Here is a 25864-nt window from a genome sequence, read left to right as displayed (position 1 = left end):
ATCTGGATGCGCCAATCTATCCCCTGAGGAGGTGCGTCTCAAGCACCGACGATGCGCTGCCTCGCCCAGTGCAGACTCTTCTGGATAGCTGCTAGCAGTCCGAGGTTCTGGATCTCCCCGTCCTTCCCCGCATTCCCAGCCCCTACATCACTCGCTCCCTCTCCCCCACCACCGCCTCTACCGCCATCGGAAACACCACTCCCGAGCCACCCATCTAACTACGCTCTCCCCTTCTCGACGCTCCCCGCACTTGCGCCTTGCCTCACCTCTGTCCCCCAAAGATCATACCTCATCGCCCCGCCCCCTTCCTTCTGCAACAACGCGTCCCACCCATCGACCCGCTTCCCTTCACTCTGTCCGCCATTCGCCTTTGCGTGCAAGACCGCAGACACCTCGTACACCAGTCTCGGCAGCGTCCGCGTCCACATGGCCGCCAACTCGACGTCCAACACCATCAAACCCTTGCGCGCCGTAAACGGTGCCAAGTGGTTATGTTTGCGGACCAAATCGTTGAGGCGTTTCATCTCGTGCGTGTGGTACGCCCTCTCCCGTGCCTCCCACTCCGGGTCACGGAAACGAGAGGCGACGTCGATGAGGCGCTGCTCGCCCGCCGTTCGAGCGGCTGGTACCTCGAGGACGAGTTTCGCCTCGGCTCCCGTCTCGGCCGCTGCGATCTCTGCCGTTCCCGTGGAGAGCGCGTTGGAACCGTGAGCAGCGGGAAGAGGTAAGGCTTCGAGGCCCTCGCCGAGTGTCGGGGAGGTGGTGATCATGCGGGTGGCTCGGCGGACCCACGAATCGTCGAATCTTTGCCGCCAGCTACGGAGCTCGGTCTCGAGCTCCATGTTGAGCTCCACCCAGGGCGGCGCGGCACCTTGGCGCTTGACGATGCGGTTCATAAAGTATTCTTCGCGTGCGAGGAACGGGTTCTTCTCCTGCATATCGCGCTTGATTGGTTTGCCGCGCAGCTTGTTATCCTTGAACAGGCCCGATTCGAGGGCGGCCTTGATGCGTTTTTCAATCACGCTGTCCCACCCCTGTGCATGGCCGAGCTGGAGCTGCAGGTTGCGGTTCGTATCCGAGACTTGATCTCCCTTTATCTCTCCTTCTTGTTCTTCTGCAACTTCGGAGGAGGAGTGCTGGGAGAGCTGGTAGTCAATCACGCTGTCTCGGGCACGCATCAGCTTGCCACGGCGCTCGACGGTCTTGATACCCTGGCGCAGCTGCTTCATCGCTTTTGGGTCGTCGAGCGGGAGAGCGGACACGTTGACTCCTGCTGCTTTAAGCTTGTTCCGTGCCTCGCTGCTTGCGTTTAGTGTGGAGGAGGAAGACTTGAGGAACTGGCCGTAGTAGATGCTCGGTGCGAACTCCTCCGCGGCTCCGACACCGAGCAAGTGCGCTGGTCGGACATACACCGCTCTCCATGGCTTTTGATCTGGCGTCTTGGGCAGCTTCCGGCCGTCTTCGTGCGCACCTTCGACGCTGGGGGAAACAAAGAGCTTGCTAGCCCCGTCGTCAGCTGCGGAGGAGGACGAGGCTGCGGGAGGGGAAGGTGTTTGGATGCCCGCTTTGATCTTTTCGTCCGCTGGGTCCTTGTTCTCGTCTCCGAGTCGGACGCGGAGGGGTTTGTACTTGTCCATGACCATCCGCAGCACCGTGTCCTGTACACGCTCTTCGCCCGTCCAGATGGGATCGTTCGGGTCCTGCCTTCGAGATTGCTTGGAGAGCGCAACTTCTTCCTCCTCTTCCAGACGCAACGCTTCTTGGAGCAGTTTGTCGGACCCCGTCAGGCCTTGGCCGGCAGAGGAGGAGCTGGTGGACGGATCGCCCCGAGAAGTCGAGACGAAGTGAGTGGTTGAAGTTGAGAAGAACCGTGCAGAAGCAAGTCGGGAACGAGATGCAGCGGCACTACATGGTGAAAGCGCTTTCGATGATGTAGCCGCTAAGAGGCGCACCTTTGACGACGATGGTGATGCCATCTTGGAGCGATTACGGGGATGTAAAGTGAGACTGTGGTTGAAAGCGAAGAAGCGAGAAGAGCGACACAGACGCTCAAAGTGGAGGAAGAAATGGCCGTGGCTGGTGCTGAGTTGCTCTCTCCGCGGCTTCTTGCTGCAGCTGCCGTTTGCCACCACCACTCAGGGTCCACACCATTTTAATTCAGCCGAAAAAATAGTCGCCGAGAAAAAGCATCCACCCAGCTTGCCAGTCTGCCTTTGCTGCACACGGACTGCATTCGCCGGCAGCCTGACTCTGTGCTTCAATGAACGGTTTGGAAAGGCATGTTCCTTCACGTTGTGTATCTGAGCGAAAGGTGGAGAACCCGAACAAGTAAAAAGAAAAGGTGAAAGGAGAGGTTATGCAAAAAAAAAAAAAAAAAATTGTAACGACGCCTACAGGATTTGAACCTATGCTCCCAGAGGGAATGGCATAATTTGTTGAGCAGGATTTGCTCTAGAATGCTAATTGATTCTAGTGCCACGCGATAACCACTCCGCCAAAGCGCCTTTCGATGACGAACAAACCCAATTTTACAATTATATACTTTGCAAGCTGCTATCTTTTGGTGGAGGTGCAACCCACTAGTTCCTCTTCCTCTTCTTTCTTTGTCGAAGTCACCGCTCGTTTGAGCACACCTTGCGAATTGCAGCATGTGAAACAGTCTATTGCATCAATGGCCAATGGATCAAGCAGGCTTTGAGACCTGGATCGCGGGAATCACATCCCCCTTCACCCCCGCACTGCCGTCGTCAACGTCGACAAGCGGAGAAGCAATCGAGAACGGATCGAACCTCGCACCACCTCCACCGCCTTCCCCGTCTGTCCTACTCACCGACTTGCGCTGCCGCAGGCCCTTCTGACTCTCACCATCCGTGATCAGCGCCGCTTGACTGACAAAGCCGAACCCCGCCCGTGCTTCCGACGCCCTTGATGCCGTCTCTAGCACCGTTTCCTCGGCATAACTTGTCCGGCGATGCTTGGACTTGCTCGGACTGCCTCCGCCGTTGCTGTCGAGATCAGAAGATGCGGTGGCAGTGTAGGTATGTTTGTTGGCTCTGCGTTGCAAAATGGCACCGGTAGACGGGCGGAGTTTGAGCGCGGAGGTGTGCGAGAGGTATCCGTCGATATGCGATTCGTCGTCGCAGTCCACTGGGGTTTTCGGATCGAGCAACGGCCGCATGACGTGTTTCCAGTTGCCGGCCCATGTCGACCTTCGGCTCCTCTTCCCTGCCCCCGCGCCTGCAGCCGATGCTGTGTCAAACCGCCCGTTCACCACAGGTGAGAGCCCAGGACTGTGCAGCAATGTCACGCTCGGGTTCGGGGACAGCGGCGGCGCAGCTCTCAGCGGATCAGCACCGAAGCCTTTCGCCCCCGCCGTGATCGGCGACGGCGGGGGGGCCTCAAACGGCTCTCCCAACCCTCCACCAGTCACCAGCCAGTTCGGCAGCGGATGGAGCGCCAACAGGCTCTCCCATTGCCTTGCCAGCCCCTCGGCATCCCGAAACACCACTCCGTTCCACCTATCCGTCACGAGCTCGTCCAAACACGCAAAGTCCAGTGCACACACGGGCAGCCCACAGCCGAGCATATCGACCACCTTCATCGGCAGATCCAGTCCGCTGCTCGACGTGTGCAGCGACACCCCGACATCCGCAGATCCCAGCAGCAGCGGGTAATCCTGTGTCTCGAGCCACGCGGTGCGGATGCGCACGAAGCGCCACCTTTCGGTGGACTCGAGGTGTGCAATCTCGCGCAAGTAGCGTGACCGGAGCTCGCCTTTGCCTGTGACGATGATGAGCAGTTTTGGGAGGGATCTGGCGGGTTCGTTGGGCAGTGTGGGCGTGCGCAGGGCGCCGATCGAGGGGCGCCGACGTTCTTTGGATGTGCGGATGGGTTCAGCATCGGTATAGGAGTTGTGGGAGGAGGTCGAGGCTGCAGAAGAGGCAGAGACGGGGGAGAGGAGCGCAGAGGTGCTCTCGTTTGTGCTGCTGCGCGAGTGTGAGGGAGACGAGGGGGGATCCGCCAGCAATCGGGCACGATACTCGTAGAGTCTCGCAGCTCGCAGCAGCAGTCCAAAGTCTTCGTCCGCGGTCCATGACGTGCTGCTAACCACCAGCGCCGGACGGTCATCTCGCCACTGCAATTCACCCTGCTGCTTGGTAAATGGCGTCGATTCTGGAAACTCGTACGGCGGCAACCAGTCGTCGCCGATGCTCGGCTGGATCTGCGGGATGACCTTGCCCATCAGCGTGTGTGTCTCGGCCAGCGTTGCTCTTCGGAAATGAGACGGTGGCCGATCGTGCAACACCACTTTCTGCCCCTCCAACTTCCAGTTGAGATCCAAGTGGTTCTTCATCGCCTCGGTGACAAACAGGTGCGCATACGCCTTGCGCCCACTCCACTGCTCCAATCGCTCTGCCAGCCTGACCAGCTTGCTCTTCCCTCCCAGCCTGAGCGCCAGAATTGTATACGCAAGGTTGTGCCAATCGATGATCACCCTCGCCTTGACCAGCGCAGCCGCCGCCTTGACCACCAGCAGCGTCGGCAGCGCAGGCGGCGTCTGAACCAGCACCAATTCCGGCGGGGGGTGAACCTGCGTCGTGAGCTCGGCAAACAGCGACACGGCCTGGAGCAGCAGCTTGAACGGCGCAGCTGCGATGAACGCTGCTCTGGGTAGACGCGCGATCCATGCTGGAGGGCTGCGTAGATGGTGCTGCTTGATGGACGAGCGTTGGAGCGGGGGTGGGAGCGCCGATCCAGGGTAGCCGACGATGGCGACCTTCCAGCCTTCGTTGGCGAGCGATTCGACGTGGAAGCACATCCGTGGGCTTCTACCGATGTCACCCAACACAACTACGGCTGCTGATCGACCGAGGCATGGTTTGTTGGAGGAGGTAGAACGCGAGCAGGAGCGGTAGGCCGAGATGTAGATACAGAGACACAGCAATGCGATGATGGGGATGAGCACTGCGCAGAACGTGAGCAGGACAAGCCACAGCAGCATCGTGTGGAGTGTATAGGGCGATGCAAGTAGCCTATGGCATATGCATCGTCGGTAGAAGTAGGATCCAATGGTGGAGAAAGCAACAGAAGAATGAGAAAAAGGAGTGAACGAGCAAAAGTGTTGGTCTCTGCTCTTTCAGCACGCGCCAACACACACATTGTTGGCTGTGAAGTGTCGAAATGGAATTTCGCGCATTTGACAGGAGGCGCAGGCACTTCTCTGTTCGACACTTTGACCCTTTTCTTCTCATCGTCCACCATCGACACCACCTCTCCTTTTCCTTGCAGTTCATCCACCACACGCACACATCATCCTCCAAAATGCGCATGGTAAGCTCACCCACTCGCTCACTCACCCATCCCACAACTCACCCATCTCTTGACAACGGATCCTCTCAGAACACAACAAAAAACTGACCTGCTCCCCTTATCCCAAACCGCCTCAGCTCTCCGAACAAGAAGCCAACGAGATCGAAGTGACATGGGAAGACCAGCAATCTATCAACGCCTTCAGCCGGCTCAACTCGACCTACTCTGACCTGCTCGAAGACCTGCGCATCGGCAAAGAAGAGCGGGAGGCGCTCGACGATCTTGCGCTCGAGCTCGAGCTCGCTGACGAAGACGAGCCTATCCTGTACAAGATTGCCGACACATTCATCGCGCTGCCGCATCCAGATGCATTGGAGAGGCTGGAGGCGGAACAGCACGAGGCGGACGAGAAGCTCTCGACGCTGCAGGATAAATTGGATTCCTACGACGCCCAGATGAAACAGCTCAAGGTCAAGCTGTACGCCAAGTTTGGCGATAACATCAGTAAGTTGCCGCGCGATCTGTCTCGGTCGGCTATGGTGTGCCGAACAGGACCCACTGACAACTTCTTTCGCTTCGCGTCGCTTTACCTCGTTTGAACAGACCTCGAAAGAGATTGATCCCCCTCTTCTGCTCCAAATCTCCCGCCCTACACACCATGTATTTGTATCAAAACCCTCACCTCAATCGCACTCGGTATCAACCACAACACCTCTCGCGACTCCCATGGAGCAGTGAAAGAATGAACGTGACATGCAATATTGCAGCGATTCGCGAAAGAACAATTGTCGAAGACAACAAAAACCACCAAAGACAGAGAAGAGCAACGAAGAAAGATAGAGCAAGAAATCTACATTTAGCAGCACACTAGGGGTTGGCAAGGTGCAACCCTCCGCCGTTCCCAGCACCGTTATTGGCGCGACCCGTGCTCTCAGGCGAGCCAGCACGCTGATCCGGCTGCTCTGCATACCCATACTGGCCCTGCTGAGCGTGCTGCTGAGCCGGATCGTGATGGCCTTGATAGTACTGCGCGTTCATGGGCGGCGACGACGTAGCAGCATGGCCCTGGTAGTGCTGTGCATACTGCTGCGGCGATTGCGAGCCGAGTGGAGGCGATGGGTATCCATACTGGCTGCCAGCACCGTGTCCCTCCTGCGACGGAGCCTTGTGCCCACCCTGCGAGGCACCAGCGCCAGCATCGCCGCCTACCTTGGTTGAGCCTATCGACAGGTTGTGCGTCAAGCCCTGGTTGCCGTGTGCTTGTGATTGCACAGGGCTCGTGTAGCTAGGAGCAGCGCCCCACGCTTCGCCCTGGGGATAGGCGCCTGCCTGCGGCTGACCGGCCCAGCCCTGCTGAGGCTGCATGCCGTACTGCTGGTACTGCGGGCCTGCACCGTATGCGTGCTGCTGTGCGTAATAGGCGTCGTAGCCATCCTGGTGGTGCTGCTGCGCGTACTGGTCGTGGTGAGCGCCATAGGCGCCTGCACCGGCTGCGCCCGCGCCCACAGCGCCGGCGGCCCAGCCAGCACCATCGTCGACATTCTGGTAATGATAGGGCTGCTGCGACATTTCGTGCGCCATGTCGTCCATCTGGATCTCGTTGACGTTGGCCACACTGCCGCCTTTGCCCTCTCCGCTGCCGCCAGCACCGCGGCCGTAGACGGCCTCGGCGCTGGACTCGTTGACGTGGTCGTTCTCCTGACCAAACGAGAGCCACTCGACCTCCTTGGCCTTCTTGGCACGTTTGCGCAGCGGCAAGAGGATAAGCCACACGAGGATGATGAGACCGGCGACACCACCAGCGACACCTCCAATGATGGCACCGAGGTTGGTGTTGGATCCGCCACCGGAGCCGGACGAGCCGTTGGAGCCAGCGGCGGTGGAAGATGGGTTGGCGGAGCTGCTGAGCCCAGTGACGATAGCGCCATTACTGTTCGTGCTGGTAAAGGTTACGACAACGACAGGAATTGGGGTGGAGGAACTGGCAATAGCCGAAGTAGTGCTGGCGGCGGCGCTAGACGAGGTAGGGGTGGTGGCCGAGGTAGCGGGGGTGGTGGAAGCGGCTGAGGTGGGCGCGGCAGAGGAGGTCGGCGTGGTCTGCGCTGCCGAGGTGGAAGAGGACGAAGGTGTGGTGGAAGTGGTGCTCGAGGTGGGAGCGGCCGAGGTAGGGGTGGACGAGGAGCTGGTCGGAGCGGCGCTGGACCTGCTCGAGGTAGGTGCGGCGTCACTGTCGGAGGTGGGAACGTTAGGACCAGTGCCAGTACCGGAGGGAGAGTCGGGGGTGTTTTGAGGGGATCGTGGAAGACCAGCGAGCGCCGCGTTATTTTGAGCAGGAGGAGGCGATGTGGTGTTGCCAGGAGCAAGGGCGGCCAAGGGATGGTCGGATAGAGATGCCATGATTGGAAGATGAAGGCAATCGGTTACAAAGATGGATAAAGAGTGTGTAAATATAATAGAGAGAGAAAGAGAGAGTCGAGTGTCAGCAAATGCTGTGCTTGAAGCGAGAGTGAGAGAAGAAGTGAGAGGAGATGATGCGGGGAGCTCGACGTGTCGATTCGCGCTGCCAAAGGCAAGCAACAGTTGGAGACCAGAGTGGCGACGAGACAGGTGGAAGATAAATCTGCCTGCAGGCTACACTAGCGTTTGACTGGATGCCCTTGATGGTGAGCGAGAAAAGACGATGGAAGAGGCGAGGATCGAGACAGCGCTGGGTTGGGTCTGAATAGCGCTGGCCGGAGTGGTTCGAGATGAAAGAGGATCGAGGCGAGGAAAAGGAACAGAAAAGAGGGAGAGAGAAGGAAGGACGCCACCGTAGACAATCTTGCTGAAGCTGAAGCTGATGCTGCGCTGCGCTACTTCAAGCTCGAGCTCAAGCTCAAAGCGAAGGTAGGATCCTCATCTTTTCACCTATCACCTATAATCACAGGAGTTACTTACGTAGCCTGACGCTTGAAGAGACCGTTGAGTGACCTTTGCTTCATCATGCTGTTGTTGTTGTTCTTGTTGTTGTTGCTGACGCTGATGAGGTGATAATAGAAAGAGCAACCGGGTGTGGGTGGGTGGATGCGGCGCGCGGTCGAGTCGACGCAGATGAAAAGACAGAGAGGGCCACTGGTAGAATCGATCCTAAAAACAGCGTCACGTCACACTGACGTTGGTGGGGTGGGAGGAGAGATCGAGCAAGTGAGAAACGAGAACGAGCAAGAGCAAGAGGAAGCGTGGTGTCGACGTCGAGTGGAAAGGAGTGCAACCGTTCAGGCCGCAAGCGTTTGTGCAGGACAGAAGGTTGCGGGAGGTCCGATAACCTTTTGGGTGTGTATCGTGTATGTGTGCGTGTGTGTTCTCTCCCTCGCTCGCTGCTCACTGTCTGTCTGACTGTCTGCGTAGGATTTCACGGTGCTTACTGAGCAGGCCCTCCGAAGTGATTTTGATTTTGTTTCGTTCAAAAGTTTATTAAACAGAACAAGAAGGCGGGTTCGGGGTTGTACCATTTTAACCGTGGCTCTTTCCTGTCCAGCCCGAAACACTTCACGCTTTCCAGCAGCTGTCGACGAAGAGAGGGTGAAATGGTAGAGGACGCCTTACACTATCTCTGCAGGCATTCCGGTGCCATTGTCTGCAGTGGCAGTGGCACTAGCACCAGCAGTAGCAGTAGCACCTATGGGGCGGAGCGAAAGGGGTCAGTTGCAGCACACAGGCAAAAGCACAACACAGCTCGCGGCAAGGAGACGCACAGAATAAAAAGAGATTAATTACAGTAAAAAGCCAAGACTACGCAACTTGCTGCGTGTGTGTGTCTCTAAGTCTCTTCAGGTATCTCAGATTTCCGGCTCGGGCCCGCGTTCGAGTAAGTTTTTTTTTTTTTGTGGATTGTGAATTTCGACACATCTCTGCACGCCTTGGAATGAAAGGTGAGAGAAGACAACCCGAGACAGGACCTGGACTACAGGGCGGTACGCTGTAGGCCTCACCCTTCTGTCCTCCTCCTCCTCGTCGACAACGACGACGAGACTCTTCAAGTAGCTGCGATCGCATACGTCCAGATCGAATGCATCGTGTGACGTCTGAAGGTCATGCTTTTCACACAGCATGTGCTTTGGCTGCTGTGTAAGCATCGAAACTCGTTCACCGCCCCTTTTTGTCTTCCAGAAAAAGAAAAACGAGGGAGGGTCTTGATGTAACCGCGCAGGACCGGCCAGATCGATGCTGACGGACCATGACCTTCACGACGAACACCAGGGAGGGTTCCACTTTTGCCTCTTACTCAACGTGGCGTGCCATCGTCAGGAGACAACGGGAGCGCAACCCTAAAATGAGGCGAAGGGTCGGCGGAGCTGCGTTGTCTGTTCAGCTGGGCTGTGTGTGTGTACCGTGCATAGTCGAGCGCAGGTGGTGGTGGCAGAATTGAGGCAGTGCAGATGCTGTCCCGGTTGCGTGACAGAGGCTCGCTTGGTTCTCGACGAGGCCTTCACGTGGTTCTCCGCGCCCTGTCCTCAGAAGGGGGCTCGCGTGGACCCTTGTTGGTCTTGCTAGGAATGTTTACGGTTGAGACTGAATCTGGTTGGTGCTGAATCGGGGCGAAGCAGATCAGCCGATTTGAAACAACTGTTTTGACTGTCGCAACAGAGCCTCAGAATCACAACATCTTTGCCGTAACAGCAAGAAGCAGAACAAGGTGGCCGTTCTCTTTCTTTTATTCTTTCATGCATGCATTCGTCTCCGCAGTCAAGTGTTGGACCCTGGCGTTGATCTCGCCACCACCCTTTGTACATCACGTCTTTCCTTCGAGCGAGCTTCGTTCTTGGTTGTTGTTCGCCCACTTGGGCCTCTCTCTTTCTCTTTAACTTTAGTCATCCTTGAGTTTGGACCCTCTGCGGCCGCGTGTCCCGCTGTCAGCCGTGAAATCACAAACTCACGCAAACGTACAAACAAGTGACTGACTGACTGACTGACTGACTGACTGACTGACTGACTGACTGACTGACTGACTGACTGGGTATGAGTATGCAATTCGATGCTCTTCCACGGAACTAGCCTTGGTTGTGTTGCTGTCGTTCAACCAAAGGTGTCCCTCGTACCACCACCGTTGAGGCTCTGGACCGCTGTAAACCATGGTTGCTCCCCTAGATACAGCCCGAAGCTCGTCGAGCTCCTCGCACCCGTCCACTGCCTTCCACGTAGCTGGCTCGACAGGCACCTCGACTCGAAACCGCATCAATGCCAGCCTAGGCAAGCAGCACTTTGTGCTCAATACGGACCCCTTTTCTCCCACCGCCAGCAAGGCCCTGTTCGATGCTGTTCCCCGCAATGCGGAATTCGAGTCGCTCAGGCCAATTCTAGCCAGACTCCCGCTCGAACTTGAAGACGACCAGGATCAAGATGGCACTGACAACGACGACGACGACGACGACCGAGATACGCTGGACTATACGTCAAAGAGAGGTGTCTTGTACACGCGATCGCGATTGCCGTTCCTCGATTCGACGAGCTACCACCTCTGGAAAGCACTACATCACTTTCGTCCGCTCACTGCCGACTACGCTTCGGGCTACCTCGACATCGCACAACCCCCTCCTCACCCCTTACCTCCCACCACCGCCACGACCACCACCGCCCTTACGACGTGCCCAGCGTTCTCCTCGGCATCGACACGCGCACTCGCGCAGCTGCGCACCTCGTTCAACTGGTCCGCCCTGCCCACGCTCCCCGCATGCGCCGAACCCCGCAGCTGGTACGGCGTGCTCTTCCTCTCGGTACGCCAGCCCGGGTCGGAATCCACATCGTTCTACGAAGCCGACCGGTTGGCGCACGAAGAAGCTACTCGCTCGGGCGGGCTCATCATGTACTGGTACGGCTCGCCCAACCCAAGCACGGGTGCCAACCTGGCGACGTGCATCTGGACCTCGAGAACTGCCGCGATCGCCGCATCGCAGCTGCCGCTCCATCACAAGGCGGCGCGATACGCTGCTCCTAGCTACCAGCGCTACGACCTCATCCGGTACAAGTTGGTCAAATATCCGCACGATGCTAGGCTGCGTATCGAGGCGTGGACTCCGCAAGATGATAAAGCGGAACGAAGTGATGAGCAGTAAACCTCCGATTGCAGGAATACAGATGAACATGTGCTAGACTGGCTCCGATTCGTTTGAAGTGTACTTGCAACCAAAGAGCTGAGTGATGTAGCGTAAAGTGATCATTTGATCTGAGACCCGTCGCCGCGTAGAGAGAGGTACGCATTGTCGACACCCGGTCCAAACTGCTTGATGATCTCGTACACTTCGACCGAATGGTATCGCAGTCCGGACTTGGGATCCGTATACGGCGCAATCAGGCCGGTCACGTCGCAGTACTTTTTTGCGGGTCGAAGGCTCGGTGGCGCTTCCACAGAATAGTCTGCAAGAACACGATGTTGGGTTGGTCAGCAAGGGTCAACTCTGCTTGCGAGCCGGGAGTTGGGCCACACTTACAGCTCGGGATATCACGTTTCGGCGCGCCATCCGTGGTCTCGGCCTGTTCTTCCGCTTCGCCATCCACCTTGTTGGGCCCCTCCTCCTCTTGTTTGACATCTGTATCCTTGGACTCCAGCTTCACCTCTGACTCGTCTATCGCTGCTGCTGCTGCTGCTGCTTCTTCTTCTTCGCCTTGCTCCGCTCTCGCAGCTTCCTTGGCCAGCCTCTCCCTCTGTTCTCTCCTCGCCACGGCTTGGAGTGCCGCCCCTACCAGTCTCGACTTCTGCGGCAGAGCCTCTTTGCGCTTCCTCTCCTTGAACTTGGCGCCCGCTGCACGCATGGCTGCTTCCCTCTCGCTCTGCAACAGCTGCTTGAGACTCTTGTTGCGCCTCGACAGGTTGGACGACATCTTGGTCATACGTGCGGTGAACTCATGCGATTTGAACGGTTTGGGCGCTGCATGGAAGGAGAGCGTCTCTGATAGTGATGGCGGGGCAGGTGTCGCTGATGTGGATGCTGCTCCTGAGCCTCCTGCTGCGCCCGATACGCGTGATTTGAAGCTCGACCTGCACATCACAAGGAAAGAGAGGCATGTCAGATTGCGTGTTCGGTGTGTCGAATGCAAGCATGCAGTGAGGTGATCCACTTACATTGCTACGTTTGACCCGTTTTCAAGACTTTGTGGTCAGACTTGTTTGACGTCGGAAAGATGAAAGATGTAGAGAAGGAGGGAAGCGACAAAGGCCTGAGCGTCTCGGTTTGGTGGACGCAAGCTCGAATCGTTGACCGAGACCCGAACATCTTTTCATTTTCAAGCTTTACGCGGTGGCGCGTCCCAAAATTGGTGAATAAACAAATAAATAAAAATAGAAAGTCTGGTTTTTTCTGGTGTTGTTTTGGCGCGGTGCGGAGTTGAACAGCCAATAGCCGAACGACCAACGGAACATGCCGTTGATCCCTGTCACGAAACAACAACACATCAGCGACCTTTCACTCACTTCGCATGCTCTGCCATCACTGCACTGCAGCCGATGCGGAGGAGAACCTGCCGTGTGTCATTGCGATGCAACCGCGCTGTCATGAATATGTCGCTATGAGAGGGCAGAAAGCTTAACACGAATAGTTGGTGTCAACAAGAGACGCGGAGGAGAGCTGCAAGTCTGATTGTGTTGGTGTCGATAAGGCACTTGCCTGTTTGTGAAACTTTGCCGAAGCCTAGTGTGCTTTGCTTCTATGCGGCCGATCCTGCACTTTGCTCCTTTGGCGTGCCTGAACCCTGTGCTCTTTGTTGTGTTCTAGCCCTCGCCCTCCCTTGCTCGCTCCTTGTTCTGCGCTCCCTGCCCTGCGCTCCGTCCAGCTTATGTTTGTCTCAGTCCTGCCTCCGCATCTTTTCAGAAGCCACCATCATCTCTTCGTCCCTACCCTCTGCCACCATTATCCTCACTACCGCTCGAGACACCATAGAGTCCGCACCATCCAATCACATCCTTCCGTTCCGGATCATACACATCCATTCGCCAGCCGATAGACGTTTACCGCCAAAGATGAGGATCCCAAGCTTCCGACATAAAGACAAGCACGATGCTGTCACCGAGAAGCCTTCCCCTCCTACTGCCGCATCACCGCCACCATCCTCAGCCGACGCCGTCGCCAGTGTCGACCCTGACGGGCATGATTCGATTTCGCTGCGCATCCACAATCGCACCACCACCGAATTCCTTACGCACTCGGTCTTCGGCGCTCTGCACACGGGCAACGGCGTAACCCAACGAGCGGCGTCTTCGAGCCTGCCCACCTCTCCGCTCCTCAACGCCGATGGCGGTTCTGGTGGAGCGAGTGCGGCGGGAGGCGTGTTCGGCGTGCGAAACACCCCTGTGCGGGTGGCCCCGGGGTCGCAGGTGGATGTGCCTGCTGTGCGCATCCAGGCGTTCACGGCTGCTGCGACGGGCGGGTACACGGTGGCGCTCACGCTTAATCCACGCTTGAAAACGGCTGGCGTGAGAGGGTACAGTGCGGCTGTGTCTGCTCCTGCACCGGCGGTGGTGCAAACAGCAAGTGCCCAAGCCGCACGTCGTCTGTGGAAGCCTCTACCGCTGACTGCTTCCGCAGCTGCTCCGACCTCGGCCAAGTCGCCCATTCTCGGAGTGGCCACACCGTCGCCTGAACCCGCCTCGACGAGCGCTGGCGGCGGCATCATCGCCCTGCAATCCACCGACACGACGACCAACACACTGCACATCCTGCTCCTGCCCACGCGCGACCTCAACACGTGGATGACAAGCCTCCCGTCCACAGACCCGCTCTCGTCCTTGTGCATCCCAGGCACACACGAATCATGTGCGCTCTACGGCTGGCCCATCTCGGCGTGCCAGGAAAGCACCTCGTCGATCGCGGTGCAGCTCAGCCGCGGGATCCGCTTCCTCGACGTCCGGCTCGCGCTCAAGGGCACGCCGGGCAACCAGCTGCTCTACGCCTACCACGGCGTGACGGACCAGAAGATCGAGTTCTCGGCCATCGTCTCGCAGGTGTATGCGTTCCTGACGGCCAACCCGGGCGAGACGGTGCTCATGTCGATCAAGCAGGAGAACAATATGGCTGGATTTTTGGATGCCGTGATGGGCTATGTGGATCGCGACAAGGAGCGGTGGTGGCTGGGAACGGGCATGCCCAAGCTGGGTGACGTGAGGGGCAAGATCGTGCTGATCTCCCGGTTCGGAAGCTCCGACTCGCAGCCGGGTGGGATCCATCCGCCCATCTGGCCGGACTCGTCTGCGACGGCGTTCAACTACACGCTCCCGGACGGCACAGCAGTGTGGACGCAGGACTGGTACAACATCTCGTCGCTCTCTGCCATCCCGCAGAAGCTGGCACTTGTCACGGCGCTGCTGACCCAGTGCGGCAATGACCCGGCGACGCTAGGGCTCAACTTTACCAATGGCTCGTCGTTCCCCTTTGCCCTCCCGCCGTGGGTCGCCAAGGGCACGGGTGACCAGAGCAAAGCCGCAGCCGGCGGCGGATGGTTGCAGAACATCGGCGTCAATGCGCTGTTGGTCGATCTGGTCGCCACCAGGTTGAAGGGTGGCGCGGGAGTCCAGCAGAGAGCCGGGTTGATGAATGTCATTGCTATGGACTTTTTCGACCAGAACAACTTGGGCGCAGACCTGACGAGCCTGATGGTGCAGGCAAACTTTCAGTAAATACTGATGTAAATGGACATGAACTGTACTGTACTGTAGAGCTAGATTCAAGAACAATGGTAACGGAAGCCAGCATTCATTCTCACTTTCAGTCTGGCACACAATGCGTGTCGACGTTTCGCCCACACACTGAGCCACACAGCCACCGCTGGACGCAAGGCCGATACTGTAAAATTGCTTGCAACCCACCCACGCCTGCACTGGGGCTCAGCAAGCGAGCAGCGTGAACGGATCTGGCCTGGGCTCGACCCCCGGACTGGCGCCCAGCGGGATCGCCGTGCCATTGCCAAGATCCAACAACAGCACCGAGCAGAACTGCGCATGCAGGTCCTCGCCCTCCTCCTCCCTCGCCACCTTGGCCTTCTCCCTCGCCACACCATGCTGCAGCTCGGCAAACGTCGCGACCACGTTCCCCGGCGTCTCGGGCTCAAAGTTCGACGACATGGGCGATGCGCTTGCCTCGCCAAACTCCAGTCCCACCAGCCGTGGCGTCGGAGCGTTGTGCGCTTGTTGTTCCTCGGCGTCGTCCGTGTCAAAGTCGTACGCCACCGCAGCAGGCGCAGTGGGTGGCGGTGCGGCGGAGTCTGCAGGCTCGTAGCCCGGCGGCGGACGCGGTAGCGAGTAAGACGTGCGTCGCTCGTGCCGCCGGTGCATCTCGAACGACGTCTCGCTCTGGCCGAACGAGCGCGGCGAGCGCGGCGTACTCAGCCTCGTCGTTAGCGAAGACGGCACTTCCTCAACAATGGGCAGCGGACTAGCGTCGTAGTACGTTGTCGCTCTCTTCCGGCCACCGAAATCCCCACCCGTGAGCTCGACGACGCACGCCTGGGCGGCGGCGGCGGGGAAGTTAGGCGCCGTGGGCGACTGGTCGTCGGCCGAATGATACGAGCTGGTCGCAGCGACGGAAGCGGGGTGCGTTGCGGTTGGGTAAGCAGGGGAGGTGTCGGCGGGGCGGAAAGGCGAGGCTGCGTTCCACTGCGGTTCGGCCCACGCCACTGCTGCTGCTGCTGCCTCGAACGCAGACGCACGCCGCAGCGGCGGATGAAGCCGTGTGCCGTGGCCGTCGGAGGCATTTTCCGATCCAGGCGTGTGGAGCGCGGGCGAGTACACGGGGTGCGGTGGCAGCATCGGGTCCACCGACCCGCTCTCGACCCTCTGCATGCTCGCCCCACCTAGCGCGGCCTCTTGGTCAGTCGCTTCCACCTCGGCTTCCGCCTGCGGCTGCTGAGTTCCGAACATGGTGATCCTGCTGAACGGGTCTGCGATCATCACGGCCGGCGCAGGCGAGAGCGCCGGCAAGCGTGCAGACCCAGCTCGCGATCCCCGCGCTTGCCTTGCAGGCGAGGTCCATTCCGGAAGGTTCCACGCGAACGCACCCGCCCCTGCTGCAGTGTTCGTGAGCGCCGTGGTCGTGGTGGCTGTGGTGGTGTCGCGCCTAGCTACAGGCAAGCCGTTGCTTCTGGGTTGACAGCGGCTGGGTTTTGCGTTTGTCCTGGCTCGACTCGCATTGTACTCGACCGCCTGTACGTCGGAAGTGTACAGCGCGATCTCCTCGGTCAACGACAGCGAGACGACCGAGACCGTGTCCCCTCCCTTGCACGAAAGGGGCTGGTGCGCGCTGTGTTCTCGTTCGCGTAGACGCTGACGATGCTGTTGCTGGGACTGCTCTTCGTCGAGCCCCACAGCAGCTGTAGCTGGGAAGGAGAAGCTCTTGCTCCCCATCGCCGAAAACAGCGAATCAGATTGCGTCGGCGAAGTGGCGAGGGCCGAAACGCTACCTTTGCGGCCATCCGTCGTCCACTGGTGCTCGCCGTACAGCCAGGTATCTCTGATCGCCATGGCTGCCGTCACCATGCCCGCCGCGCTGCTGCTCGGAACACCACTCGGTTGCTCATACACGGCCGCACGGTCGAACTCGTCCGACTCGCGCTCGCCGCGGCAGACGATGCTCAAGCTCCTCCTGCGCGCTGCGGCCGGGTCGTCGCTGGACGCGAGCGAGTGGTGCTCATCGACGCGCGCCGAGATGATGTTGCTCGTGCGCAGCGCTGACGGCTGCAGGACACGCGTGAGCGCCGAACTCTTGCGGCGGCCTTGTGCGAACCGCGCGCCGCCGCCGCCGCTGCTGCTGCTGCTGCTACCGCCAAGTGCAGGCGTGGACGCATTCAACGGCGCCGGCGGCGCTTGCATGCTCGAGGGGCTACTGGAATTCGTCGACTGGCTTCCGCGTCTCGCCTTCCACACCTTGAAGATCGCCGACGGTCGACGCCCATACTGTGCTGCAGCTGGCGGTGAAGCAGCTAGAGCAGCAGACGCGGCAGCCCGACTACTGCTCCCATTCGACGAGCTCACCGCCTCCTCCGAGCCCGACGTATACCCGTCCTGACTGAGCCGCACCGTCGAGCTGCTGCCCTCCCTGACCCCACCGCCCCCGCCCACACCGACGCCGTGCAGCAGCGTCGAGATGATCGTCGCTGCCGACGGTCTCCGAGAACTAGTCGACGAGCCAGGCGCAATGTCGGTGCTGTCGTCGTCGACGCTGAACGACGCGCGCCCAAACGGGTTGATCCACGAGGTCGACGCCGACGGCGACATGCCGGCGTGGTGAAGCGGCCCTGAGTCCGAGGCGAGCACCTCGGTCTCTTGGGCGGCGTGCGCGAACGAGGTTCGTCGTCGCGAGGCGCTGAACAGCGCTGTATGCGCCTTGGATGAGAACGGCATCGCTGTCGTCGTTCAGGTTGATCTGGTGGGGTCGATCCAAGGTGAAAAAGAAGCTTGATCCCAGAGAGGGAAACGCGGTCGTGCAAAAAACAGCAAACAGCCCTCCGAACGGCTATCTGCTCTACCGCGCGCACCTCGTCGACGACATGCGCCAATCAAACAGGCGGTGCTTGAGCTGTCACGCCACCCTTCGTCGGTGCTAGGCGGCACAGAAAGGCAACGACAAGGTCGGACGGATGCGTAATGCAGGCCAGGCGGATATGCAGCTGTACCGTGCGGTTGCCGCTGTAGGTGCAAGAAAGAGAGAGGAAACGGATGGTGCGCAAGCAAGGGTTGGATCCGGATGCAGATCGAGAGATGGTGGGCAAGAAAGAGCGTATGTTGGTGGCTTGAGAGTGCGTGTGTGTGGTTGGACGGTAAAGGCAAAGAGCGCATGGAAAGAAGAGCGTAGTCTGAATACCGACTCAATGTATCGCCAACCAAGAGAGGAGTGAAGTCTCGCTTGACACAGAGACATAAGCTACGAGTGCAGCACAAGCAGCACAAGCAGCAGCAGCAGACAAGCGAGGCCGAGCAAAGCGTTACGCTACCGTTGGAAGGGGGGCCAAGCACAATGGAAGCAGGCAGAGGATGAGAATGGAACCGGTGACCCGACAGGTGAGAACAGAGCGGGGGAACAAGGATGCTGCCAGATTGACAGCCAGATACAGTGCATTTGGAAGCCTCATGAACGATGCGGCAGATGAGGTTTGCTGGCTGCTACTGTCATTGCTATGCGTTTTCTCAAGGTGTTCTGCATCGGACATGCGGTCGGAGAACAAAAGTGCTTTCCTCACACTCGCTCTCCCACAAGCATCATCAGCACAATCGCAATCACCACCGACCGTGCACCGCATGTTCAAATCCCCGCCACAAGCTCGGCGAGATGCAGATCTAAATAAGGACTCTCGTTCGAAGAGCTGAAGGCGCAAGTTTGTGTTTTCTGTCGTCTGCGAGTTTCCCGTGTCAGGAACGCGATTTGATTTCAGACGCCTTTTTGGCATTCAGTTGTCCGAGACCGAGCCCGAGCCTGAACCTGAACCTGAACCTGAACCTGAACCTGAGCCGGCTGATTTTCCCATAAAAAGCGCACACGGATCGAAACGGATAAAGTTGGTGCTTGCTCCCACGCTACCTGCCTAAAATCACTCCCACGTGGCTGTCTGCGAAACTTGCGCCCACGCACAGTATAGCCTACGGACTGGTTCTAGAACTCGCAACCAGCTTGCACTAGTTCTCAACCCGACTCTACTACTGTGAGCACTTGGTGATTCCGCCATATGCATGCGTAGTCGTGCAAAGGGCAGGCAGGAAGGGCGAGTGAGTGTTCAGCAACCGCTAGAAAGAGAGCCGCATCGAGAATGAAACACCGCTGCAACCGTGTGGCTGCGAAAGCAGGCTGCAGCGGGCAGTGGATGGTTGCAAGCGGAGCATGAATTCTATTTTTTTGGTCTTGTTTGCGCGTGCTCTCGCTGTTACTACCACTGCTCGCTCTGCGCTGCTGCTCTAGCCGAGCTGCTGTCAAAACCTAACTCTCTTTCCTCGCTTAGGCAGTTATCACCGAGCCGTCCCTCCACTTTTCTACAGCATGTCTCAACCCTGTTTGTGATCGTGTGAACAACAATAGCGCCGCGAAGCAGCGAAACAGCGACAACGTGGTGCTGAACCAGGTGTTCAGGCATCGGTCAGACAAAGGGTGCATGCACGCACGCGCGATGATCGTCATCCTGCATCCCATCTCGCCGAGCCTAAAGCTGAACCCCCTCTGCTCTCCCCATCCTTGTCCCTGCTCTACCTCGCACATCCCTCGGCCAGCCTCTTCTCTGTGGGAACCGTGAACGAGTGTCTCTTTTGTTTGATGGTGTGCTTCTGCCAAGAATCTAAACGCCTGCAATGGAACGTTCTTGGCGTGCGAATCAGGGACGCTTGCTGCCAGAGATAACGCAGCCGCCGTCGTGGTCGTCACACGTGAGTGCGTATCTTGCATGCACCTGGTTCTTTCGGATCTCATTGCGCGACTCTGCATTCACATGGAAGGGTACTTGTCTGCTTTTGAAACAACGCGACCGTGTCAGCAGTCGAACGACTCGACTCGTATAGCAACAGTCACGCACGAGCCTGTCAGCACTCACTCAGGAACGCCTCGAGCTCGGTGATCAGTACGGGCATCTTTGCCTGCCCCGTTGTTCCCCGGCCAGAGATTGTGGTCAGCTCTCTCCACGTCTCGAGCAATTGCAAAGGTCAGCATTGTCGCTCACCTCGCAGTCTGCGGCTTCTCGTCCGACCTGGTGCAACAGACGTGCTTCTGGGAGCGGTCAGTTCTGCTCTATACGCAAATCAATGGCGAGAGGGGCGGTGGTTGGGCAAGAGACTCACGGCACGCGCGACCTTGTGCCAGTCCATCGTGCGGTTCCGGTGGAACGCCTCGTGGAACAGAAACATAATCTCCTGTCGTGTCCAGTGCTGCTATCCAAAAAAAAGCGAATCTTCAGCGACCTCGACCAACGGGACAAGTGCGTACATGCTAACAAGTTACGCACCTTCGATTTGGTCGCTTTGGGCTTTCGCGCGGCCTTGCTCGGAGTAGCAGTCAGCGAAGAGGTTGCAGAGGCGCTGACAGTGTTGCTTTCAGCGAGCGACCCGTTCGAGGCCGTCGGCGCGGTGCGAGTGTCGACATCGGCAAGCGCCGCTACCGGAGCGAGCTTGCGTCTGTTCAAGCGCTTCTTCTTCACCACCGGCGAACCTCCGACCACCACCATACCCGACATTCCGCCGCTACCGCTCCCGCCTCCCTTCGAGACCATAGTCAAAGAAGAAGCACACACCGTGTCAGCTGTCTTGCGCTTCCTCTGCTTGCTGGGGGTCTTGGGCGGAGTCGCGGGTGTAGCGGGAGAAGGCGACGTAGGCGGAGTCGTGATTTCGAGCATGTCCGCATCCGCGGTGTCGGTTCGCGTGGTGAATGGCGCACAGTCTCTTCCACCATGGCCGGAGGAGCTGGGTGTGGTGGGCGGAGAGGAGGAAGGCGAAGGCGTGTCGAGGACGATTGTGACAGTGGTGGGAGCGCGGGGGACTCGGCCTTGTTTGGGCTGTCCGCGGGGTGTGCTTGGCGTCGAGGAGGTGGTGGCAGTGTCGAATTCGAGCGGTGTGGTAGCCTTGAGCGGTTGAACCGTGTCGTTGCTGTTGCTGTTGGTGGGTGGACGGGTGGTGACGCCGCTGCCACCTCGAGCAGCGCCAGCGGAACCTCCCAGTGCACCACGACCGCGACCACGAGAGGTGCATCGCGCCATCTGCTTCTGGCCAGTCTGGCCGAGCTTGTCGTACTTCTGCTTCTTCAATCCACTCGTTCTGCCTTGCTGAGAATTCTGAGCAGTTGCTGCAACGATCATCACCGGCTTCACTGGCTTGTCTACACGCTCAACCTCGAGCTCCGCCCCATCTTCCTCGTCTTCGTTGTCAACAACCACGTGAGGAGCCTGGCGCACCGTTTGCTCTCTATCACCTCCATCCGCGCCGCCTTCTTCTTTCTCTTCCTCCAGGTCGTACTCCGACTCCCCCTCATTGGCCATATTCATCATTGCGACCTGATCGCGAGCACGCCGAACCGGCGGCACGGCCGGGATGGCCAGAACGGGAAGCTGCCAAGCCACTACGTCGTCATCCGTCGAAGCGCCCAGATCGATCAAGTCGTGCAGGTCGAAGCCGCTATCGCTCGAAGCATCACTGCCGATCGTGTTGGCCATGCCGTACGCGTCGGTGGGTCGAAAGTGCTGCGTCGAAAGCATCTCGCTCCGTGAATGTGCGCAGGACAGATCGTTCGAGGAAAACGGGGGCGAGTATTTATCCCCCTCACCTCCCCTCAGGGTGCAGCAGCTCAACCCCACGCCCGCCTTCCGCACACAAAGCCACAACCACACAACCACACAATGAGACTGCACGTGCGTGCGGGCTAGACGTTCAATTACCACACAAGTATTTATCCACATGCCGTTCCGCAATGTCGAGCGTGCGGGACACAGTGCAGGTGGGGAACAAGAAAACCTTTAAAGTTGCGGGATGGAGGGGACAAGACAAAAAGGGGCAGTTTCCGAGATGCAACGGAGGCAGACAAGCAGACACAAAGTGTGTGTGCGAGGGTGGAGCATCTAGAGTTGCTGACCGTCGATCCAGCGGTTGAACAGTGCGAGAGCCGCATCGGGCTGGTCGTAGGGTACCATGTGTCCAGCTTCGTAGACCGTGGCCCAGGTGAGTCCACCGCCGCTCTGTGTGCGGCCGGCCTTTTCGCCGTCTACGACCCATTCCTGCAAAATACAAGACAATTTCAAAACAAGTTAACAAAATGTCAGCAGCGGCTCTTCATCTCCCCAAAGTCGTCTGGACATCGAGCAGCAACTTACGTAGTTCTTGGCGTCCTTCCACGTCTCGCTGCCACTCCAATCAAGTGTCTTGACCCACTCAAGGTTGCCGTTGTGGTTGCAGATCCAGTCCAGCGTGCCGACGTAGATGAGCGCGCGAATGCCCCTCTCCAGCAGCCCGCCTACGTTGTAGCCGTTGTCGTGGGTGGAGTCGAGCATCCTGTGGAATCCAACATTCATGTCCATGTTGCAGCTTTCAAATCTGCCAATCTGGTCCTTGGGAGCCGCACCGAGCAGCTGGCGCACATCATCCCTGTCGAGATACTTTCGAATATCCTCCGTGACGTCGTAGCACAGATTAGGGTCCAAGCCGGACTTGCAGTCGTCCTTGATGTTGTACGGGTTCTGACCCGTATACGCATACGGATCCACGAGCTCTTCCGAACATTTGATGGACCACAGCTCGCACACATCCGGGTTGAACGAGTCCACACAATGCTCCGCCAGCTTGGCACGGCACTGGGGCACGTAAGTGTGCATGCGCTTGCACGTTTCGATGCTCAAAATCGGCTCGACGCCTCCACGACGCGTGCAGGTCATGTCATAGTATCCGGAAATCTGCTTGCTCATGTCCGTGAGACCATTGCCAATGAGGACGCCCTTGAGGTTGATGAGCTGGTCGCGGTCAACTTTCTTTCCCGCCTTGAGCGCTTTGCGCTCGACGTCGTGGTTGCGGTCGGCGACTTCGGACGCGAACACAGGGATGTATCGACCACCGTACGATTCGCCGGCCATGTAAAAGTCGTTGGACTTGAAGCGGTCAAAGGCGGAGAAGAAGACGCGGAGGAAGGCGTAGACGTCCTTGGCAGCCTCTTCGGTCGTGTAGACTTTCTGTTCTGTCTTCGAGTACGAGTAGCCGACACCGACAGGCTGGTCGACGAAGAAGACGTTGGCTCGATTGGTCCAAGACTGAGGATGCCACTTGGTACCGTTGATGGGAGGGCCCGGAGAAATCTTGCCGCCCTGTTCGGGTACACGACAGGGACCGAGCTCCATAAAGAGCCCGAGGGAAGAAGAGCAGCCGGGACCACCGTTGGTCCAGAAGATGACGGGATCCTTGGCAGGGTCGGAACGAGATTCGAAAAAGTAGAACCAGAGACTCTTGCCGCCAAAGGCAGTGTCGATGTAGCCAGACCACGAGGTGACCGTGGGATCGCAAAAGGCGTCTGGGTCGACGTCGTGCTCCTTGAGCTCGGAAGCAGGTGGAGGCGAGTAGAGCTGCTTGATCCGCACCGAAACGGAGGGGAAGTCTCGGTGAGAGAGCACGGTGAAGTCGCCCTTCTGCGAAGCGATAATGTGCTCCACGTTCGACGAGCCGAATGCGGCAGACGAGATGGCATCCAAAGGCAGCTCGACGCGGGCAGGACCGCCGACGCCGGACGAGGAAGTCAGGAGAGCATCCATCTGAGCTTGAGCAGACGAAGCGGCAGCGTTGTTCTTCTGCATCTCGAGATAGGAGCCTGGGCGAGCATCCGCTCCCCAGCGACCGTTTGTGCGAGCACCGATGCCCATGTTGATCTGGGGCTGGTGGTCGTCGTCGGCGTTGATTCTCGCAGCACCCGAGACGGTGATACCGAGCAGCGCCGCAAGGCACGCGAAGAAAGCGATGCTCCTCATTTTGATAAATCGAGGGCAAGTGCGATGTTATGGTGATGGTGGAAGGAGACAAAAGAGGAAGCAAGATAGGACCAAGAAGAGCCAGTTCCACAGCACGCAGTCGCTGCTGTCACGATAAAGCAACGCGGAAGTGCGTGGTCCGAGCGTGCCGACAGCGTGTGTCCACAAAAGAAGGGTCTTCTGACGCGTGTGGCGGCGCATCGCTAACTTACAGTATTAAATATCTCTTGGTCGGTCTCTCAGCGACAGTTTATATTGCCGTGCCAACTTAACACAATCTGTGATCTGCGAAGAATCGAGTCGACGTTTCCTCCACTTTATTTTCGTTCGTTCGTCCGTCAACATCACCACGATGAAGCAGTCCACTACCACCACATCGTACAGTCAAATAGCATGGCGTCTGGTCTCGCATCGCTGGCTGGTTACGGCAGCGACTCGGACGAAGAAGGTGCTGCACACGCTGTAGCATCGACCAGCAGCCATGTTGCGCCATCTGCACCGGCAGCGCCTCCACCTCGGCCATCCTCGTCCAAGCTAGGAGCGCTGCTTCCACCGCCACGAGCCGGACTCGAATCCAAACTTCCTCCGCCATCCTCTTCAGCGAGTGGGAGCGGCATATTTCTGCCGCCGCCCACTTCGACCACATCGAGCAAGCGCAAGGTGATCAAAGTCGATTCGCTTCAATCCTTCCAGGCGAGCGACGATGGAAACGACCCGGACGAGGCTGACAGCAAGAAGCCCAGGCTTGGCTCGAACCTGCAGAAAGGATCTGCGAGCAAGCATTCCCTCTTTGGAATGCTTCCCGCACCGAAGCGGAAAGACGACGAAGTTCTGGCCGAGAGGAACAAACAAGCACAGGCGAGGAGAGAAGCAAAGGCGATCCAAGACGCGGAGGCTTCCACATCCACACAGACACCGCTCAGCATCAATGAGGCCGTTTTGCGCGCCACTTCTCCTACTGATAATCAGCCAAATCTGAAGGATGCAGATGAGGCAGACTTGGCTGCTGCGGTCAGCAAACCGAAGGGCAAGAGTAACGATGCTTTCAGAGCCATGCTTGGTCTCAAGCCCTCCGCAACGAAGCCACAAGTTCCGCCTGCCACCTCGGCCTCCTCCTCTACAAGCACAGGCATCAAGCCAGACACGACGACTCAGAACTTGTCATCCAAGACACCCTCGCATCCATCAACAACAATATTGAACGTCGCTCCAGGTCCAGGCAGAACAGCACCGAGCAAGCTGGAGGCTAAGGATTCCATTGACTTTTTCTCCCTCGCCTCGAATCACCCTTTCAACAACAACACTGCATCTGCACCACAATCTTCATCGTTTGTAATCTCGTCAGCCCCAACAATAGAGCGTCCTGGAAGCTCCTCATCTCATCCCAACGCTAGCATCGACGACGACGTTGACGACGACGATTCAGCCGAGTATCCCGGCTGGCAACTCGATCCAGATGGCTCGTGGGTGCCTGTCACACCCGAAGCACATGCTCAGCTGCTCGCCTACCAGCAATCTCTCTCACGGTCCACTCCTTCCACTACTCCCACATCCAAGAGTACGTCCAATCTCGACGGCACACGCGATCTGCTAGCCGCAGGCTTGACACCCGAAGACATCCGTGCGTTCGATGCATCCACTGCAGCTCGCCAGGCGTATCTCGATCCCAACGGCGACGCGGCGGACAACGACAAGTATGCAGCAGCAGCCGAATTCGCCGCTGGAAACAGAGAGGTTCAGCAGAGGAAACCAGGCATGCTCAAGGGCTTGAGAAAGGGTCAGCTCAGCAGTCTTGTCAGTCTGGCAGGCGAAAACAGAAGTCAGCTCGAGAAAAGATGGCAGAGAAACCGCGAGGCAAAGGCTCAACGCTCGACTCGATACGGTTTCTGAGGGGTATTTTGCGCACAGATTCTGTGAGCCTCTCATTGTGCCTGTATCTCCAATGCATACTATCCTGTAGCACTCGACCGCTGATGAAGGATCTGTGATGGTGTTGAAGGGCATGTGTGAGAGGGAGAAGGAGAAGGAGCTCGTGGCTGTCTTGCGAATAAAATCGAACTTGTTAAATTCCGAGCTCTGAGCGGTGCACAAGCCAGCAAATACGCACACAATTCAGAGCTTC

General features: G+C 58.2%; 11 protein-coding genes across 11 annotated transcripts; 4 read left to right on the top strand and 7 right to left on the bottom strand.

Moving 5' to 3' along the window:
* Positions 1-218: 218 nt before the first annotated feature.
* On the bottom strand, positions 219-1976 carry EX895_002218 (uncharacterized protein; the record flags this gene model as incomplete). Its single annotated transcript, XM_029882817.1, has 1 exon — positions 219-1976. The coding sequence occupies one exon, from the start codon at positions 1974-1976 to the stop codon at positions 219-221; it is 1758 nt and encodes a 585-aa protein (XP_029740962.1).
* Positions 1977-2683: 707 nt separating this feature from the next.
* EX895_002217 (uncharacterized protein) lies at positions 2684-5002 on the bottom strand (the record flags this gene model as incomplete). Its single annotated transcript, XM_029882816.1, has 1 exon — positions 2684-5002. One exon carries the CDS (start codon positions 5000-5002, stop codon positions 2684-2686), a length of 2319 nt encoding a protein of 772 aa, XP_029740961.1.
* A 320-nt stretch (positions 5003-5322) lies between these two features.
* Positions 5323-5930, top strand: EX895_002216 (uncharacterized protein; the record flags this gene model as incomplete). The annotated part of the gene is made up of 3 exons (XM_029882815.1): positions 5323-5331; positions 5448-5814; positions 5914-5930. 3 exons carry the CDS (start codon positions 5323-5325, stop codon positions 5928-5930), a joined length of 393 nt encoding a protein of 130 aa, XP_029740960.1.
* Positions 5931-6177: 247 nt separating this feature from the next.
* On the bottom strand, positions 6178-7707 carry EX895_002215 (uncharacterized protein; the record flags this gene model as incomplete). The annotated part of the gene is made up of 1 exon (XM_029882814.1): positions 6178-7707. The coding sequence occupies one exon, from the start codon at positions 7705-7707 to the stop codon at positions 6178-6180; it is 1530 nt and encodes a 509-aa protein (XP_029740959.1).
* Positions 7708-10421: 2714 nt separating this feature from the next.
* On the top strand, positions 10422-11402 carry EX895_002214 (uncharacterized protein; the record flags this gene model as incomplete). Its single annotated transcript, XM_029882813.1, has 1 exon — positions 10422-11402. The coding sequence occupies one exon, from the start codon at positions 10422-10424 to the stop codon at positions 11400-11402; it is 981 nt and encodes a 326-aa protein (XP_029740958.1).
* A 101-nt stretch (positions 11403-11503) lies between these two features.
* On the bottom strand, positions 11504-12774 carry EX895_002213 (uncharacterized protein; the record flags this gene model as incomplete). The annotated part of the gene is made up of 3 exons (XM_029882812.1): positions 11504-11703; positions 11778-12325; positions 12758-12774. 3 exons carry the CDS (start codon positions 12772-12774, stop codon positions 11504-11506), a joined length of 765 nt encoding a protein of 254 aa, XP_029740957.1.
* A 529-nt stretch (positions 12775-13303) lies between these two features.
* On the top strand, positions 13304-14956 carry EX895_002212 (uncharacterized protein; the record flags this gene model as incomplete). Its single annotated transcript, XM_029882811.1, has 1 exon — positions 13304-14956. One exon carries the CDS (start codon positions 13304-13306, stop codon positions 14954-14956), a length of 1653 nt encoding a protein of 550 aa, XP_029740956.1.
* A 207-nt stretch (positions 14957-15163) lies between these two features.
* EX895_002211 (uncharacterized protein) lies at positions 15164-15610 on the bottom strand (the record flags this gene model as incomplete). Its single annotated transcript, XM_029882810.1, has 1 exon — positions 15164-15610. The coding sequence occupies one exon, from the start codon at positions 15608-15610 to the stop codon at positions 15164-15166; it is 447 nt and encodes a 148-aa protein (XP_029740955.1).
* Positions 15611-19834: 4224 nt separating this feature from the next.
* On the bottom strand, positions 19835-21495 carry EX895_002210 (uncharacterized protein; the record flags this gene model as incomplete). Its single annotated transcript, XM_029882809.1, has 4 exons — positions 19835-19888; positions 19972-19998; positions 20090-20176; positions 20254-21495. 4 exons carry the CDS (start codon positions 21493-21495, stop codon positions 19835-19837), a joined length of 1410 nt encoding a protein of 469 aa, XP_029740954.1.
* A 360-nt stretch (positions 21496-21855) lies between these two features.
* Positions 21856-23742, bottom strand: EX895_002209 (uncharacterized protein; the record flags this gene model as incomplete). Its single annotated transcript, XM_029882808.1, has 2 exons — positions 21856-22011; positions 22108-23742. 2 exons carry the CDS (start codon positions 23740-23742, stop codon positions 21856-21858), a joined length of 1791 nt encoding a protein of 596 aa, XP_029740953.1.
* A 393-nt stretch (positions 23743-24135) lies between these two features.
* EX895_002208 (uncharacterized protein) lies at positions 24136-25632 on the top strand (the record flags this gene model as incomplete). Its single annotated transcript, XM_029882807.1, has 1 exon — positions 24136-25632. The coding sequence occupies one exon, from the start codon at positions 24136-24138 to the stop codon at positions 25630-25632; it is 1497 nt and encodes a 498-aa protein (XP_029740952.1).
* Positions 25633-25864: the final 232 nt, after the last annotated feature.

The sequence above is a fragment of the Sporisorium graminicola genome, chromosome SGRAM_13 (assembly GCF_005498985.1).
Source record: "Sporisorium graminicola strain CBS 10092 chromosome SGRAM_13, whole genome shotgun sequence".
Lineage (NCBI taxonomy): Eukaryota > Fungi > Basidiomycota > Ustilaginomycetes > Ustilaginales > Ustilaginaceae > Sporisorium > Sporisorium graminicola.
The sequence above is the reverse complement of the archived record's forward strand: the minus strand, read 5'-3'. Positions and strand labels throughout refer to the sequence as shown.